This window comes from Globicephala melas, chromosome 6, assembly GCF_963455315.2.
Source record: "Globicephala melas chromosome 6, mGloMel1.2, whole genome shotgun sequence".
Taxonomy (NCBI): domain Eukaryota; kingdom Metazoa; phylum Chordata; class Mammalia; order Artiodactyla; family Delphinidae; genus Globicephala; species Globicephala melas.
Window position 1 is genome coordinate 100,634,214 of NC_083319.1, and position 18,386 is coordinate 100,652,599.

General features: G+C 49.5%; 1 protein-coding gene and 1 non-coding gene across 2 annotated transcripts in view; one reads left to right on the top strand and one right to left on the bottom strand.

Moving 5' to 3' along the window:
• LOC132597427 (lysyl oxidase homolog 2) overlaps positions 1–18,386 on the bottom strand; it is a 102,378-nt gene that overhangs the window by 51,895 nt on the left and 32,097 nt on the right. The window contains exon 3 of the mRNA XM_060300036.1: positions 14,350–14,525. Within this exon, the coding sequence (XP_060156019.1) occupies positions 14,350–14,525 (176 nt within the window). The remainder of the gene's footprint in view (positions 1–14,349; positions 14,526–18,386) is intronic.
• LOC115865017 (small nucleolar RNA SNORA2/SNORA34 family) lies at positions 11,094–11,230 on the top strand. The gene has a single exon (XR_004044239.1). It is a non-coding gene; the product is annotated as a small nucleolar RNA SNORA2/SNORA34 family (small nucleolar RNA).

An 18,386-nucleotide genomic window follows, 5' to 3' on the forward strand; every position in this document is an offset into this window, starting at 1 on the left:
GAGGTGACGGCAGACCGGGCGCTCTGCTGGCCCCCCTGCCTCTCCCCTCGGGCCCTCGGGGGTCCCTGGGCGCTCTCCGCGAGCACACAGCACGTGTGCGTGGGAGACAGTCTGGCTGAGGGGACTGGAGGAGGGGAGCAGGTGTGACCTGGGCAATCAGAGACTCGGAGGACCCCAACGCTCCTCCTCTGTCTTATCAAAAACAGCAGAGGGCAGCAGCCTCCTGCAGGGGTCTCAAAACGAGAGCAGAAGAGAGACCGTGTGCCTTGAATTTCATGCTCTATAGTAAAGATAACTGGGATGCTTGCATTGTACTCCAAAGCATATGTGTGCATGCGTGGGAGTGAGTGTGTGTGTCTCCCCACTAATCCTTCAGTAAAACTGAAGTTTCAGGCAGATGAGACTCAGATACCCTGAGGCTGGTGGGGCCATCTTGCACACTACCTCATAGCCCCCAGGTTGGCAGTCTTTAGGGCGAAAATCCCAGGAGAGAAGGGTAGGGCGGCTGCGGGTCGAGGGTGGGCTCCCCTCCCCAACCCCTGACACTGAGCTGCAGTGTCCCTGCCCCAAGCCCACACCCGCGCCCCGGGGCTTTGGTTGGATAGGGGGCCCCGAGAAGCCAGGGTGGGTGGAGGAACGCGGGCCTACCTGGGATTTCCAGTGATACCTCTTTTATGTTTTTCCAAGGCTCACGCAATCTGCCCCCAAACACTATGGGATCTCCAGAATCTCTCACTTCCAGCCCCTCTTCTTTCTGCCCCAACAGAATGAGGTCGTTACAGCTATTGTCATCCCCATTTTCCAGATAAGAAAATTGGCTGACTCCAGGGATCTCCCCAAGACCACGTAGAGGCAGGGAGCACCCGAGGTGCAGCGTGAGATGCTCTGTGAGCTGGGCCAGGTGGGGCCGGGCAGGGGTGCTGGCAGAGAGGAACCCGGCGACCCGAGTGCCCAAACCCCCCGTCCAGCCAGGATGCAAATGAACCAGGAGTTTGAACAGGACCATTATTTGGGTGCCCAGGGATTCAGGTCTCCTTGCCACTGGCTTCAGGGTGCAAAGCCAGGCCCTGCTTCCCCAGTCCTGCGAGGCAGCAGAAAGTATGTGGGCCAGGAGTGGTGGCATCTGGCCCTGGTTCCTTTCCATGCAGAGCGGAAGGAAAGCCGCCAGTGGCAGGATTATGTTTGCCTGCCTGCATCCTGGATCCTTTACAGCCCCCATTCAGGCCACAGGACCCGTGCCACCAAGACACATGGATGTGGGTGAGCAAGAAAGGGCCTGAGGTCTACACTGGCCCGTGGGCCAGCTCCCTCCTCTGTCCTCCCACCTCGGGAGGCCAGGCTGGAATTCCAGCATGTAAGGAACACGTGACGCCCAGAAGGAAAGTTACCACCGTGGCATCAGCCCTGCGGCTTCACGGGGCAAGCAGGCTAGGCTGACTTTATTAAATTCACAGATCCTCCCCCGCCCCTGCCGTCCTCCACTTCCCCCCACCCCTGGCCTCTCTCCCCACCACCACCCCGCCCCCATAGAGCATCAGCGCAGACTCACTAAGGGGAGATATGGAGTGTGAACCCAGAGGGAGGAAGCCCTGGGGGCGGGGCGGGGCGGGGGGGACGGGTGGCGCTCAGCAGACCCTTGTCTTGATTCAGGTCAGCATCCCCTCAGCAGAAGTATGACTGGTGGGCAAGCCCGGTGCGCTCTCGGATGTGGGAAATGAGGCTCAAAGAAGAGAAAGCGCTAGAACTGATGTCACTGTCCTTGTTCTCCCACTGACTCACTGCATGTGAGTGTGTGTGTATGAGTGTGTGTGTCTGAGTGTCACGAGTATGTCTGTGTGTGTGTGTCTCTGCACGTGTCTGTGTCTGTCTATGTGTCTCTGTGGGAGTGCACTGCTCGTGTGTGTCCGTGTGCAGGATGATGTGCAAGTGACAGGGCTGTGTGTCTCTGCATTGTGTGGAGTGTATGTCTGTGCATCTATGTGGTGGAGGAGGATGCAGAGAGTTTTCCTCCAAAGCCCTGGGAGAGCAGTCAGGCAAGCATCACATTTGCCATTCCTTCTCCTCTTCTCCCTCCACAGAACCAATTCCTTCCCATCCTCTTGGGCTCAAATCCACCTCATTCATTCATTCATTCCAGAAAATACGGTCTCTCACCTCCACGGGCCCTGCCAGCCTCCTCCTTACACCCCAATCCTGGGGCCCTCTGCTCTGGATCATAACGACTATGAGGGCTCTCATTTATCAAATACGAGCCAATTACACGTCAGACTCCGCACTCAGAACTTTACATTCATTTCCTTCCTCAATTCCCATGGCAACCGGTGAGAGGGCCAATGGTATGCCCGTGCTACAGGTGAAAAACGAGGAAACTTGGTGAGGTTTTGCACCTTCTCCAAGTTCACAGAGCCAAGAAGCAGATAAACAAGGATGAAAACCAAATTCTGACTCCAAGCCCATGCCCCAGGCTCGTAACCCCGGGCCTCTGTACGGTCCTCACCCTCCCGCCCTCGCCCCATCCCTTGCCCGGTATTGAGTTGATCCACACGGGGCAGGGCCTGGGGCTCAGCCTTCTAGGGGGGGTCCCTTTGGGCTCTGCCCATTCGAAGTTGATATGTGAAGTCCACCCTGCGACCCGCCCGGAGGAGCCGTGAGTCAGGCAAGAGTGTACGTGAGGGGAGAGAGCCACCTCCCAGCTGCCCTTGGACTCAGGCCAGGGGGTGGCAGGGAAACCCTCCATGGCACACATTCAGGGGTTGCTGCTGGCTAAGGAGCTCACTTGGACTGCTCAGAGACCTCTGTGTAGGAAAACACACACGTATACACAGAACGGCCCTCCTGACCTCACTGCTGTGGAATCCCTTCCATAACCGCAAGTCTTAGGACTTTTTTTTCCCCAGAAGTTCAACTTCAGAAGAGAAGTGAAGATTTGAAAAACTAAAACATATACACATTTTTCTTTTCTAACAAAAGTGTCTCTACACTTGTGAGTTTTACCTGAAGCCCAATAGCCCAGAAGCCAGCAATGCACTTGGCACTTTTTAAAATTCAAATGAAAGTCTGAATGCTGGTCCTCTTGCCTGAGGCAATAGTTCACTGGGCTCTCCAAAAGGCTTCCCTCCAAGGAATTCACAGAACCTTCCTGGCATGTCCTACGCAAAACTCATCCTATCCCCCTGGAGTGATTATCACCGGCTTCCAAAGTGGAAAATAAAGGTGCCCTGAGGCCATGCCCTGCCCTGCCTTAACTAGTGGGGTGGTGGAAAGAAGGGCTAGTGAAGAAGCACCTGGGCTGCTCTCCCAGTCTTGTGCTTGAATGGCATTTCACATTTGCCGCATCTGTGAATGAACTGCAAATTCCACAATGTGACAGCCTGGGGCTGTCGCCAATGAGAAAAAATCACCAGTTTTGAAAGTCTAGTTGGAGATTGCATCAGAGAAAGACACAGGGGGAGGCGAGGGAAGCAACCCAGCCTCTAAGAACGCACTTCACAATTTCTCTGAAAGTCAGCACGAAGCTCGTGGCCTCCCGGGGAGGGCACATTTGCAAGGGCCAGATCTTAGCCCAACTCTCCCCCTTCCTTTCCTCTAAAAGTCGTAATTTAATTACATAATTAATTACATAATCTATCAGCTCAGGCCTTCCCACCTGAGAAGTCATCCTTGGAGTGGTGTCAGGTGGGAGCACCACGATGGAGATATACTAGTCCGCCGTCATCCCAACTAGAGCACGCGACTGGGTAGCGCTGCACAATTGCTGCTCACTTAGCAAGCTCCTTCCCTCTACAGCTAACAGCTTCCTGCATCTTGCTCTCAAAGCCCTTAGCTCTCTTTATCTGGCTATTTTTAGAAACTGGCCTTCCAGATAGAGATCCGCTTCCCCAGGTGCCATCTTGGCACCTTCCTCAGCACCTCAAACCAAACGCACCCAGGATGCCCTGGGTCTTTCCTTCCTGCAGGCTGGAAGGTGACGCCCTTGCAGCCCTCAAGCCTCGCAGGCCTTCTGCTCCCTCTCTCTTCCTGACTCTTATGGCCCATTCTGCCCCAGAAGTGCTTCTCCTACCCTTCAGTCACCTTCTCATTCCCACTTCTACTGTGCAGGCAGGTATGTAGTGGAAGTAAGAGAAGAGCGTCACAATTCTGTCATTTCACGGGACCCTGTATGTCTCCCCGGTCCGGATGAATGGCTGACCCAGTCCCTCTCACACACGGCTGGCATATCCACCCAGCTGACCGCCGTGCGTTCGTGGGTTTGGCTCAAAACCTTCCCGTGCCTCTCCCAGGGCTTATGCTCCTAGTCAAGAGCCTTCCTGACGGGACCCACCTCATCCCCTCCGTGCCCTTTCTCCAGTCTCAAGGTGCCAGGCTGACATCACTTTTTTAACCCCAGCATCAAGGCTCCCCGCGATCCTTTTTTCCTTCCTCTCTACCGATCAGAATCCTCCTGACCTTCAGGAACAGTCTTGTTCATTCAATCGTTTGAAAAATACCCGTTGAGGGCTGTGACGTCCCGGGACGTCCCTCCCCCAGATATCTCATCCACATAGATTCGACTCCTTTATTCCTCTAGCATTTGCTTCCTGGGTCCCTCAATTCATTCTTGGCCTTTACTGACTGCCTTGTACCATCTGTCTTTTCATCGTGCCACCTCATCGGACTGTGAGTCTCTCAAGGAAAGAATTGTGCTTTATTCATTCTTGTATTTCCCATGGCAACGAGTGCCAGACACGAGACATCGTGGGTCCTCACATATTCTTGGAACAAACTAATAATCATTTTAAAAACTCCAGTTACGGGAATTCAGCTTCACTAGAAACGTTGGGCTCTCCAGCCAAAAATGTAATAAAGACTCCCTTTATTCTGGGTTTAGTGCAAAATAAACAGAGAGGCTTGCCTTTTTTCACAGCATAAGCGCTACTTGTGTGATTTACCGATGGACAAGGAGATTGTCTGCACTTTATCCATGAGACCTCTTGTCATCGGAGCTGTTTAACACCCTCCCCTCTCCCCTTGAAATCTGAGGCTAATAAATAGTTATAAACTGAATTAAAAGCTGATCTGACCCTCAGTACACATTTAGATGGTTTAGCTATGTGGGTATCACAGTCCAAGACATGTTGTACTGGAAGAAGCTGGCTACACTGTAATTATCCCCTTTTGATGATCAAATCGGAAATTCACAGCCTAAGAAACTGCTAGCCAGTGATTCCTACCGGCTACATAGATGAAAGGGAAGCGGGAAGGCAGTGCAGCGATCTCTGTTGCTCAGCTCTTTGTGATGGAGACCAGTCTGGGCGGAGGGGGTCGGGGTGGGAATGGCTTGAGAACTGAGGTCATGCTGAGGCACCAGAGGAAAAAGCCGGCAGTCAGTCTGGGCCCTCCTCCTACAAACCAAGAGCTTTGCAATGCTGCTGGAGAATCCAATGCTCTGTGTTTCATTTTCCAACCTGAAAGCAGTGGGGCGGGTAACAGAGGCTGCTTCTTTGGAGAACAGTCAAGACCTGCTGTCTGCAGGAACCTGGAAGGACACCTGCGCCAACAACCAGTCCCTCTGGCCCATCAGGGGTGCTGAGGCCACAAACCAGGCAGTCCGTGGGCCTGGCCCAACGGTCCACCACGCTCCCAGGTAGGGGACCTGACCTGTTGCTTCTCCTCCCAGCAACCATCACCAGGGTGACAAAGTAATGACTTGGGAAATCGTCTTTCTCCACTATGGGACAGCAAATCTGGGGAGGGCAAGACTGTCCTTTCAGTTCATTGATCCCTTGATTCCCAGGGCCCAGCATAGCGTCTGCTGCCCGATTAAAATGTAGTGGAGGAACGAACGAACGGGCACGGCATCCAGCTGCCTTGGCAACAGCCTCACGGGGATGGGGCCGGGGGGAGGCGTCGTCGCTGACCCCTCCAGCATGGCTGAGGTGACTCGGATGAACCACCTGGGCCCTTTGCCACCACCTTCACCCCAGTCACCTCAGGAGCCCCACCCTACAGAACCGATCTGCCCAACCAGGGCAGAGAGGGGCTTTCCTGGGCCCAGCTCAAGCCCCTACTTCTTCCACAGAGGCTCCGTCCCACTGATCTCAAGCCATTTATTTATTTCTTCTATAACAAATTACAAGGCTACTTATTCGTCGATTTCATCTAATGAGTGGGTATAACATTACTTATTTCTTTCAACTCGCAAACAATTTATAATATTTATAATTTTCAGAGGGTTGTGTGTACAGCACGCCGGCCAGGGATAGGGTTCCCAGATCTGCCAGGATGTGCACAATTTCAAATATTCTGTTCTGTTAGCTGCATAAACGCCCTTTTGCTTTTCAGATGCAGTGACCTATTTTTCGTTGGGAAAACAGGTCACCCTAGAACTACTTCTCTTGTTCCCCTTGTGGTTGGTGGCTGGTGAGCCCAGACCACATAGAGGCTCTCAATAAACAGAATCATGGAATGTTAGCACCAGACAGGATCTAATACCTCTTCCCGCCCAAGCTCTCCGTAGGCTGGGAGAGAAAACCCAGGAGAGCTACATGCGATGGCCCAGCTCGACAGTTCGGCAAGTCTGGGGATTGAGACGCTGGGGGCTCCCATTGTGGCCCTTTACTCCCTTGCTAAAGGGTCCGACACAAACTGCCCACTTGCTACCATCTCTCCTCCTGCCACAGAGGGAAGCCGGCCAGCTACCTTGTGGCCTTCGGGGGAAGCAGGGCTATATTTAGCTTGGAGGGACCGCTGCCTTCTGAACTCCACAGAGATGAAAACAGACCCCCTTTCTTTAAACCACCCAGTGTAACCTGCTGCACGTCCTCTTGGGGGCGGGGGGTGTGTGTGTGTGGAGAAACTCCTGGCCGGGAAGTGTTTGGACCTTTCTAGAGTTAATTACTCCCTTTCAGGCGCCATGCCTCCACCCCTAAGAGCCCCCTCCCCAGATGCTGGGGAGATAAGGCTGCTGCTGAGGGGAAAAGCTTGAAGCATTTAGCAGCTAACTGTGGCTCATAAAAACCTGCACTTCTGGAATTTAAAAAATTCACAACAGCCTCCATCCCTGTGGTTAAGAGAAGAAAGAGCTTTTTCAGGTCTCAGCGCCCCTCCAGAAGGAGGTGAGAGAGCAGAGGAGAGGGGTACCGGATTCTCCCCACCGTTGGAAGTGAATACCCTTCTCCTGGCTCCCTCCTCATCCTCTCACTCCTGGCCCCTCCAGACTGCCTGGGCTGCCGGCTGTCACAAAGGAGAAATTGGGGCTCCGGGGCCACTCGGGGGATAGGCCACCCCTAAATCTCACAGCCGGGGCATTTCCAATCAACTCTGGGAATGTTAACTGCTTTTGCAAAAGAGCCTTTAAAATAATGGGCAGAGAAGAAGGTGGGGTGAGAAGGTGAGGAAAGGAAAAACCCGTTATGTTCCCTGACCTAACAGTCCACGGGCCTCAGCCACGAGCCTTTCTGTGAGCACATGACTTAGCAAAAGAGCCAGTGCAGAGAGGGCTGTGCACAAGGGCATCTGGATTTGTCATCTCTCCTTATCTAATGCTTTTTCCAACTTGTCCACCGCCGCAGACAGGAAACAAAGTCTTTTGATTTAAGAGCTTTGAACTCTAGGGAGTTTCGGTTGGAACTCTGTTTTCCAGGTTTAAAAAAGATATATTCACTTGAAACTAACAGTATTTTACATTTTATTATTTGCTCCTGTTTCCCTCTTTTGAAGAAAGTTTTGAGAATTGGCCCAAGACTCATTTTCCTGCAGAAAATGCTGTTTTACAGTGAGGTGCCCAGAGACCCCAGAAGGGTCAGTCCCTCTGGACATGGAGCTACAAGTCTTAGCCTCCAAGGGGACCCAGACTCAGGGGTCCTGCCTTCCACTCTGGGGTCTAAAACTTAGACCTCAGAAAAGGGGAGAAAGGAGACCCTGCTCGGTTAATTTTCTGGATGAAATGAACCCAGGTTGGTGAATCAGTGGTAAGGAGAATCTCTTGTAACACTTTATAGTCTGCAAAGCACTTTTCCAGAAATCATCTGATTTTCCCCCTTACAGAAGGAGTGTGTGCCGTGCCATTCTGATGGAGAAACCACTGCCCCTCTGGATTACAGACTTCGTAGCTGGAAGGGATTGAATTCAACCCACTCATCTTAAAGAAAAGAGTGGACTCGCTCTGTGCTCTGGCCAACAGGGAGCTCAGGGGCCAAACCTGTGAACTCTCCTTGGGTGGGGTCATTCATCTGAAGAAGAGGCACTTTTTCCCTCCTCTAGAAGGGAATTTATGAAGTGTCAAGGGGCCCCTGAGGATGCCCCAAGCAGATGTAGGAATCCACGGAAGCAGAGTTAGCTCATCGAGTGAAATTCCATCATTCAGGCCCCAGGGTTTAGTGACTCATGCCTCTGGCATCCCGGAGTGGGATGAACTTGGTCTAGACGGATGCAGTTTTCTTCCACTCTCTGCTTGGGGAATTCCAGTGTGCTCCGGAGAAGGAACAAGCCTGTGAGGGTCATCTATAATGGTCTGTGATCTGTTCCCAGTCTCCAGGCGTCAACGAGGGTGCATAGTATAGAACCCGGCTTCACCCTTTCAAAGTAAGGGTGAGAAGAGATGGGGTGTCTTCGTGACCTTCACTAGCCTAATTGTTTACATCTGGGGTCACAAGACACAGAGAAGGTATTACCTGACACTTCACTCTTGGCTGCTTTTAAATTTATGGGCCCCCAACCGGGGGAAGTTGAGCGGAGTGGGGCTTTAATTTTCACTTTGATGTGGAAGAGTGCAGGTGAGAAGTGTCTGCTTTCAAGGCCAAAGTCATGACGGGCCAGAGAAGCAGTAGAGAGAGATCCAGAGCACACACACTAGCTGGCATCCCTTCTCTGTGTGTGTGTTTGTGTGTGTGTAAGATGCATGACCCCAATTCACACAATGGTGGGCACTGCCAATAGCCAGCTAGTGTGCACCCCCTGTGTGGGCTGGGTGTGTTTTCATAGATGCAGAGAAACAAGGGATCTTAGAACTTGGTAATCACCTCGTCCTGTGTCCTTCCCATGTAGGGATCTGGCTGTGCTATTCCTGGCAGGAGGTCATCCAGTTCCTGCTTGAGCTACTCCAGTGACAAGGAGCTCACCTCTAACAGGTAAGCCCCGTCCCCTGTGTTGTAGAGTCTTCAGACTGTGTTGAAGTGTGCAGCCCCATCACTCAGCCTTAGAGTTTTCACACCGAGCTGACGTCTACACCCCAATCCCTGCCCATCCATCTTAGTTCTGGAAGTTAGCATTCATCGCACTCTTCTCCATGGTAGCACTTCAATAGTTGAAGAGGACGGACATGTCTCCCCCCACCCCCATATCTCTCTTCTTGACCCAGTATCTTCATTTCTTCATATGGTGCGGTTTCCAGACCTGTCTCCACTCGGCTTGTCCCTCCTCCGGGAGACACAGTTAAGAGGTGACCCCAGAACTGCACTTAGTTCTTGGTCCAAAAAGCAAGGAGTTTAGGGAAATAAGTCTTCCCCCAGTGTATCAGTTTACATTCACTTTTCTAGCAGCCATACCATACCTTTGGCTTGTACTGAGCTTTTAGGCAACCGGTTCCCTTCAGGGATCTTTTAAATATAATCGGTGCTTTCAGTCACTTTCCCTGGCTTTTACTCTTTAGCGATTCCCTGCTCCCGCCCCCCGCCCCCCGTGAACCTTGATATAGGACCTTATATTCATCCCTAACATGTTCCAGTTTGGGTTTATTATTTCAACCTCCTGAGGTTTTTCTGAATCTCACTCCATGATGTTTTATCCCAGCAATCCCTCCTAGTTTTTGTGTCTCCTATAAATATTATCAGTATACATTTTAATCTCCACGCAAATTTCTGATACATGGTGGAAAGGCAGAGAGGAGCCCTGGGCTACACCAGTAGAGACCATCCACTGTGTTCACGCTAATTAATCAGCAGTTCTGGGTATCATGAGTCACGACTCCCCGCTAGCTGCATGTCCACCAAACCTACATGTCTTCCTCTGGTCCACACACATCTAACAGGGGACATTTCTCTAGCCAAGACGAGTGACTGCATGACTTAAGCTACTGACACAGCTATTACACGAGGTATTTCGGAGAAGCTTCTCACATCCCACAAATATTCCTGGTAGGTGGTCTGGGTGGCTCCCTACCCATCGGGCCAACCCTGCCCGTACACATGAGCTTGAGCCACAAAGTCCTGGATGGCAGAATCTTCTGGTAACTCTTCGAGGTTCTCATCAGACACCCTGAGATCTAGGCCTGTTGATGACCTGCTTTTAGCAGATATCAAAGGGCAGATGTTACAGGGGACTACTCATCAACTGAAAATTTCTACAGCATCCCTGGCTAGACAGGAAGGCTTCTAGTCTGGTCCATGGTAACCAGTCTGATTCGTATGACAGCAGGAGGGAGGCCTTCTAGGAAAATACAAAGCTTAGAGGTTGCAGAAGTTATCCAGCCCTTTAAACCAGACTCCCCTCAGCTAGCCCTCTCTGGGCTATTGTAAACTCATTTAGGACCTAGGCTCCTTGCCTTGGAATGATTTTCCAACTTTCCCCGAGACATGCATCTTGTCTTCTTGTGTTATAAGGGCTGGACGACAAGGGTCATGTTTACTTTCCCCGGTGGCGTCCCAGACCATGACGTGTGTACAGCAGGCCTCCAACAAATGTAGGTAGATACTAAGCTTTCCTATCACAGAATCTCAGCCCTTCCAGAATAAGAAAGTTCTCGCCGACGTATTTTTTCCCAGTCATTTCTCAGCCTATTCCACCCAATTAAGGTTCTGCTTTCTCTATGACCCATCTTATTTCCCCCTTAAATGCTAAGCAGTAGAACTGGCCCATAGAGCTATTCCATAAACATTTCTCTGTTGAAGTGCCCTTCACAGAGTCCTTTGCCAGCACCATTATTTTTTTTTTTCTAGTGACAGATGAGCCTTCTCATTTTCCCAATCCAAAACCCACAAACATTTTGGCCCACTCTCCTTTGACTCAAGCTATCAGTGACTTTCTTATGCCCAGAAGCCTGGATCTTTGCTTGACAATCCATGCGGATTACCCTGAGGTTGTAGGATGAGCAAAAGCCCATTAACAATGTCACACGTTTGGCCTTGAACCAAGGCCAGCAGGTTGCCGAAGCTGTTGGTTTCAAGCAGGAGCCTAAAGAAGTCTCTTTCTATGGTCTGCTGGCCGTTTCAGAACTTCGGAAATGTAACGGTCAATTCATTAGAAAGAAACATCTCAGTCATTGGTGATAGATATGGACTAGTATTTATTTGTAGTTGATTAATACTGGGATTCCAAAATTTAGAGATCCCTGATTTAACTTGTTCAGTAGAATTATAATACTGTTAGATCCAATTACTACTAAAAAATTTCTGGGGACCACCCCCCGCCAAAAAAAACCCTCAAAGATGTCACACATAAGTTCACTGTCCTATTAGGCAGGGCAATACTATGAAGGAATGATTTGCTTCTCCGCATTTCTCATCACTGTTTAGTTTGATATTTTATCCTAGGATATTCTTTTTTTTTTTTTTTTGCGGTACGCGGGCCTCTCACTGCTGTGGCCTCTCCCGTTGTGGAGCACAGGCTCCGGACGCGCAGGCTCAGAGGCCATGGCTCACGGGCCCAGCAGCTCCGTGGCATGTGGGATCCTCCCGGACCGGGGCGCGAACCCGTGTCCCCTGCATCGGCAGGCGGACTCTCAACCACTGCGCCACCAGGGAAGCCCTATCCTAGGATATTCTTCACCCAAGTGGATAATGATCTTTGGTTTTCATTTCTGGGAAGAAGAAAATTTGGGAATTGGAGATATTGCTCCCGTTAGGTACCCAGCATTATTTTTATTGGATATGATGGTGAATTAGATGTAAGCCCTGCCCTTTGGAGTTTCCAACATTGGAAAGATGAGATACATATGAGTGGGTGCTAATTATTTCATATGAGGTTATAAAGAATGGCGATGGAAAATGTGAAACTGGACTGGATAAGTCCACCCTCCAAATTATAAACTTCATGGTAAAGCAAAGTTGTCATCAGGAACTGGAAGACTAAATAAAGTACGTCAACTCTGCAACCATCTCTTCTAGTTATCCCAAATAAAACAGCAGCATTTGAAGAGTGTGGTCTCATGCTGCCAGCTGAGAGAAGGCTGGGAATCCTTTTCCACACTATTATGCAGGCTTGGACCAGTTCCCAGCATACTCAGTGTGCTCCTGGAGCATATGAGAAAGACTGGGACAGACTGAGTCATGGGAGGAAAATGTAAAGACCAGTCTGGGGAGAACTTCCTCCGGAGACCAAATAGGGCAATTTCAAGAGTCACCTCTCCTCAGCATTAGTCCTGAGGTCAGCTGGCGGCTAAAGCACAGTGAAGGCTCCTTGGCCTGGATTCATGGCAGATCCAACATCCCCTTGGGGGTTGGAGTCCCCTCGAGGAGGGAGTCTTGGCTGCCTCATCTTCCTATCCTAAGCCCCACATATGTTGCACACAAGAGGACTGCATTATATATTTGTTCATTTTGTTCTCTGGCTGGAGAACTTGTTGAAAAGATCAATCTGAAATTTAGTCATAAATGTAGAAGGGTCACGAGCCCTTTTGCCATTCCCAAATGCTGACTTGGGTCAGGCTGGCAACATCAGAATCATCTGAGAGAGCTTAAAAATCATAACCTGGTCCCATAGTGGGAGACTCTCATTCAGGAGGTCTGGGATGAGGTGCCAGTGCATTTTAAAAGTGATTCTGGAGACTTCCATGGTGGCGTAGCGGTTAAGAATCCGCCTGCAAATGCAGGGGACACAGGTTTGTTCCCTGGTCCAGGAAGATCCCACATGCCGCAGAGCAACTAAGCCCGTGTGCCACAAGTACTGAAGCCCGCGCGCCTAGGGCCCGTGCTCCACAACAAGTGAAGCCACTGCGATGAGAAGTCTGTGCACCGCAACAAAGAGTAGCCCCTACTCACTGCAACTAGAGAAAAGTCCGCGCACAGCAACGAAGACCCAACACAGCCATAAATAAATAAATAAATGTATTTAAAATAAAATAAAAGTGATTCTGATCCCCAGCTAGATCTGGGACAACTGTCCTAGGGCAGCCGGTCCCCAGGATGACCCCAAATGACCAATACCCTCTGTAGTCACACCCTTGGGTAATCTCCTCCCACACTGTATACTGTTTGTCTGAGTGACCAATAGAATACAGCAGAAATGATGGTCCATCACTTCCGAGATGAGGTTATGAAAGATGCAGCTTCCCTGTTTTGCTCCCTCTCTCTTTCTCTTTTGAGTCACTCACTCTAGAGAAAGACAACTGCCATGTCTTAAGGACACTCAAGCAGCCTATTGGGAGGTTGTGTGGAGAGGACCAGAGGCCTCCAGCTGACAGCCAGAAGGAAGCAAAAACCTGCCGACAACCACAGGAGTCAACTTGGGAGAGGAGTCCCCAGCTCCAGTTGACAACATGACTGCAACCTCATAAGATGTTCTGAGCAGAGTGAACTGGCTGACCACTCCTGGATTCCTGACCCTCAGAAGCTATTCAAGACAATCCATGTTTGTTGCAAAATATGAGGGGGGTGGGATAATTTGTTACACTGCCGTTGCTAGCTGATACACCTTCCTAGTCCAAAGGGCAAGCTCCTGTACACAGCACAGACCTTTCTAGCTTCATTTCACACTATTTCCACATTCATAATTACAGTCTTGAGTGGTACCGACTTGCTCATCCCCAGTTCACACCTCCGTGCCTTTGTGTCTTTGTCCAAGTCGTTCTCTGTGTCTGGAATGCCCTTTCCCCACTGATAGCAGCCTCTTCTCCAGAAATCCTTCCTCAACTGCCCTGGCACCAAATGAAATTGGTTTAGGTCCCCCCACCTGCCACAAAAGTGATCACACACACTTCTCAGAATCATAGGTGAGAAGTGAGATACATGGAAGAAGGAAAACATTCACATGAAGGAGTCATCAAGAGCACATGAACTTGTCAGACAGAGAAAGACAAATACCATATGATATCACTTATATGTGGAATCTAAAATATGACACAAATGAACCTACCTACGAAACAGAAACAGACTCACAGACTTGTGGTTGCCAAGGGAGAGGGAGGGTGAGGGAGGGATGGAGTGGGAGTTTGGGATTAGCAGATGCAAACTGTTACATATGGGATGGATAAGCGACAAGGTCCTACTGTAGAGCACAGGGAACTATATTCAATATCCTGTGATAAACCATATGGAAAAGAATATACAAAAGAATGTATATATGTATAACTGAATCACTTTGTTGTACAGCAGAAATTAACACAACACTGTAAATCAACTACACTTCAATTTAAAAAAAAAAGAGCACATGACTTGCCTCTATGTTGTTGATCAGCGAATTGTCAAACTTGAACCCAGGAATTCTTTTGTCACTGCACACCACACCCACATCTTCCGTGTGCTTGCAGTCAGTGACACCCCAGCCATTGGAGGAGCAGGCTGCGAGGGTCCCCTCATTGCCGGTGCAGTAGACGTTGTCCAACCAGATGGGCCCTAAGGAAGCAGAGAAGAGAGAAGCCAAACTCCACGTCAGAGCAGGTTTGAGTCTTTGGGGGCACCAAGGGCGTACACAGAAAGAGAGTTTTTCCCTAATTTTGGTAGCTGTGTGTGGTCATCAGTTGGTCAGTGTGTTGAGATATTGCATACAGTTCTAGACCATCTGGATTCCCTTGCCAGAGGGATGAGATTTAGGGATGTGGCAGATTGAACATGATTAGAATAGAAATCAGATTTAAGCCCAGAAGGCACGTGGTATAATGGGAAGAACAGGGACTTTGGATACTAAGCTGTTTGATAGGAATTCTGGCTCAGCCACTTAGCTGTATGATCCTGATCAAAGCTCCCTTTTCTCATCGGTGAAGTGGGGATAATAACGACACTCGAATGACAGGGGCGTGTGCAGATTAGAGATAATGCATGACATGTGCCTAATTTATCATTGGTCCATAGTTACTCAAAAAATGGTAACGATGGGGCTTCCCTGGTGGCGCAGTGGTTGGGAGTCCGCCTGCCGATGCAGGGGACGTGGGTTCGTGCCCCGGTCCGGAAGGATCCCACGTGCCGCGGAGCGGCTGGGCCCGTGGGCCATGGCCGCTGAGCCTGCGCGACCGGAGCCCATGCTCTGCAGTGGGAGAGGGCACAGAGGTGAGAGGCCTACATACCGAAAAAAAAATAATAATAATAATAATATAGGACGCTTGTGAGACATAACAAGCAGGTAGGCAAGGGAGTGCTGCCCCAAGAGCTGGGTGAACTACATTTTTATAATCAAAGGAGAAGTGGGGAGGGGTAGAAGACCACCTTCTTCCTCATTCTCGAGTAGACATCGGGCTTCCATCATCATTCCCTCCTCCACATCGGGCGGGGGGGAGTTTTTTGTCCCTCTGTGGCCCAACCAGGACTGTCATGGCGCTATGGAAATTAGCAAAAAAGGTGGCAATCCATGCTAAAATAAGGTAAATCATCTCAGGTTTCAGTATAATGAGGGTCTTCTACTTTGGAATGTCATCTTTCTCCTGTATTTTTGTTTTTAGTGCGTGTAGAGGAACAAGTCCTAGGAATTGTTAACTTACTGACCTCAGCGGCAGGATACAGGTGTCATTTTCCTACCATTGTTTTATTGTCTTGAGGCCTGTCTCCTGCTTCTATTGCATGGTTTTATTGCTAAGCAAGCTTGCTTTCTTGAGTGATCATTAACTTACAGGGGTCTCCCAAAGTTCCCTCTCTGTCCATGATCTCTTAGTGGGATTTTTAAACTATTGGATTATCTTACCCTATCCCTATCAAAATGGTGTAGCCCCTGTAGAACACAGTATGGTGGTTCCTCAAAAAATTAAAAATAGAATTACCATATGACCCAGCAATTCCCACTTCTGGGTATATATCCAAAAGAATTGAAAGCAGGGTCTCAAAGAGACATCAGTACACCCATATGCATTACAGCATCATTCACAACAGCCAAAATGTACAAGCAACCTAGGTGTCCATTGACTAACTGTGGTCTATACATACACTGGAATATTATTCAGCCTTAAGAAGGAACGGCATTCTGACACATGCTACAACATGGATGAACCCTGAGTTCATTATGCTAAGTGAAATAGTCCCGAAAAGGCAAAAACTGTATGAATCCACATATATAAAGTACTGAGAGTAGTCAAAATCATAGAGACGGAGAGTAGAACGGTGTTTACCAGGGGCTGGGGGAGGGGGAGTTGGGGAGCGGTTATGTAATGGGTATAGTTTTAGATCTGCAAGATGAAACGTGTTCTGGAGATGGGCTGCACAACAGTGTGAATGTACTTAACATTACTGGACTGTACACTGAAAAATGGTTAAGACGGTACGTTTTATGTTCCGTGCATTTTACCACAATTAAAATTTTTTTTAAATGTTAAGGGCTAGAGGGTTTTCAAGTAGTGAGTTTTATTAGTATTACTACGCAATGAAAGGAAACAAAGTCAAAGCTCCCCTTTTTCTCAGGACTCCGGGAGGACTCTAGTACTGCGGTCCCCAACCTTTTTGGCACCAGGGACTGGTTTCGTGGAAGACGAGTTTTCTGGAGCGGGGGGAGGGGGGATGGTTCAGGCGGTAATGCGAGCGCTGGGGAGCGGCAGACGAAGCTTCACTCGCTCACCTCCCGCTCACCTCCTGCTGTGCGGCCCAGTTCCTAAGAGGCCACGGACCAGTACCAGTGCACGGCCTGGGGGTTGGCGACCCCTGCTCTATAGTATAATGGAGTCAGAAAACCTGGGTTCAAATTCTCTCTGACTCAGGCTTGGGCAGCACGTGACTGGGTCAACTGCTTCACCAAGCCCATTCTCAAGCGAAAATAATGATACCAACAAACAGGTCACCATGGAGCTTCAATGAGATAACATAGGTGCCTGGTATGTGTTCACCCTCCCTTTCTCCTTCCTCCTTCCAGTAAGTCAGAAAAACAATGCATTCTGTTGTCTCCATGATGCGAGGAAAAAGCAGATAAAAAACACTCCCATTGTAAAGATGAGAAAACCAAGGAGAATCTGAGGTTCTTCAAGGTCAGAGGGGACCCGGGACCAGTCTCCTGACTTCGAGGCCCCGCTGAGACATGTCTGCTGCGACAGATGGCTGCTCAGGCCTCAAAGGAGATCACCTCAGGCATACTGAGGGGAACAAAGGGCTTATTGAAAACATCTGGGCTGAGGTTTTCCAACTGGTTTCTCAGTTTGGCCTCGTTTCCAAGCCATCAAGCTCCACTGAAACATATGCTCCCTAATCGATTGCTGTTTCAACAACAAACCAATGTTTGTCTTGCTAAGTACTAGCAAGGGAAAAGACCCTCCACGTGTGAAGCGGGGCCTCTTCTTTGGAACATTCTGTAGCAAAGCTGCTGAATGGACAGAGACGGTGAAAAGAAACAGAGCCCTCATTCCCTCTGCAGTGAGAGAAACCACCCCGGCTAAGGAGATGGGAAACAGGACAGCACACAGCTAAAAGCAGCAGGAAGCGCTGCAAAACAGATGCCCCAGGGCCTGCTTTACTTTTTGATAAGGAAGATTTGAAATTAGCACCCTGGAGGGCTAATGGGAACTATTATCCCAAAGAGTTGCTTTCCTAAGAAGCTTCAATTCACCCCCAATAATTCTACCCTCTAGGCATTCCCACCAGTTACCTTCTTAGATAGTGGCAATGTACATTTCTACTTAGCCCCAGATGCAGGCATGATAAACTCATTTGGCCTGATTTCATGATATTTTTTTTTCCTGTATGCTTAATGCCTAACAACTAGACGGTTCTGATTCCAAAGCAACCAGCTCTTGTTCTGCTATTGGAATGCGGGGTGCTTCCGGGCACAGTTCAGTACGTGCCATCTCAGAGCTGCTAGGAAAGTGGCACTAGGGACACAGATGGGGCTCAAACTTTGGATGCAAAATGCCAATCCGAAGCAAAACTCCATTTTACTCTTTCCACTCATTTCATCTAAGAAATCCTTCTCCTGATGAAAGGAGAAGAGACGTACAAACAAGTTAACAGATCATTTGGAGGATAAACATCATAAATAAAATTCTGTTTGAATGCCAGTCCTCCCCAGGGCTGTTGGGGCAGTGGAAATCATTCAACTTAGGCGCTTCAGGACCCCACTGTGATCATCTGCTGGCTTCGTCACTCTGATCTGAAGAACGAGGGAGTGAGGGGGAATCACATCTAACCTCAGATCTGAGGACAGGCAAAGGAGAGCAACCATCTGAGGTTCGGGTGCCTGTGAGGCCATCCAGAAGGTGAGAAATGGGGCAGCTGTCCCCTCTAGAACGTTCTAAAAGGGCCCATGATTTCTCTGAGCTCAGAGATGTTTTGGGAGAAAAAATCTATTGA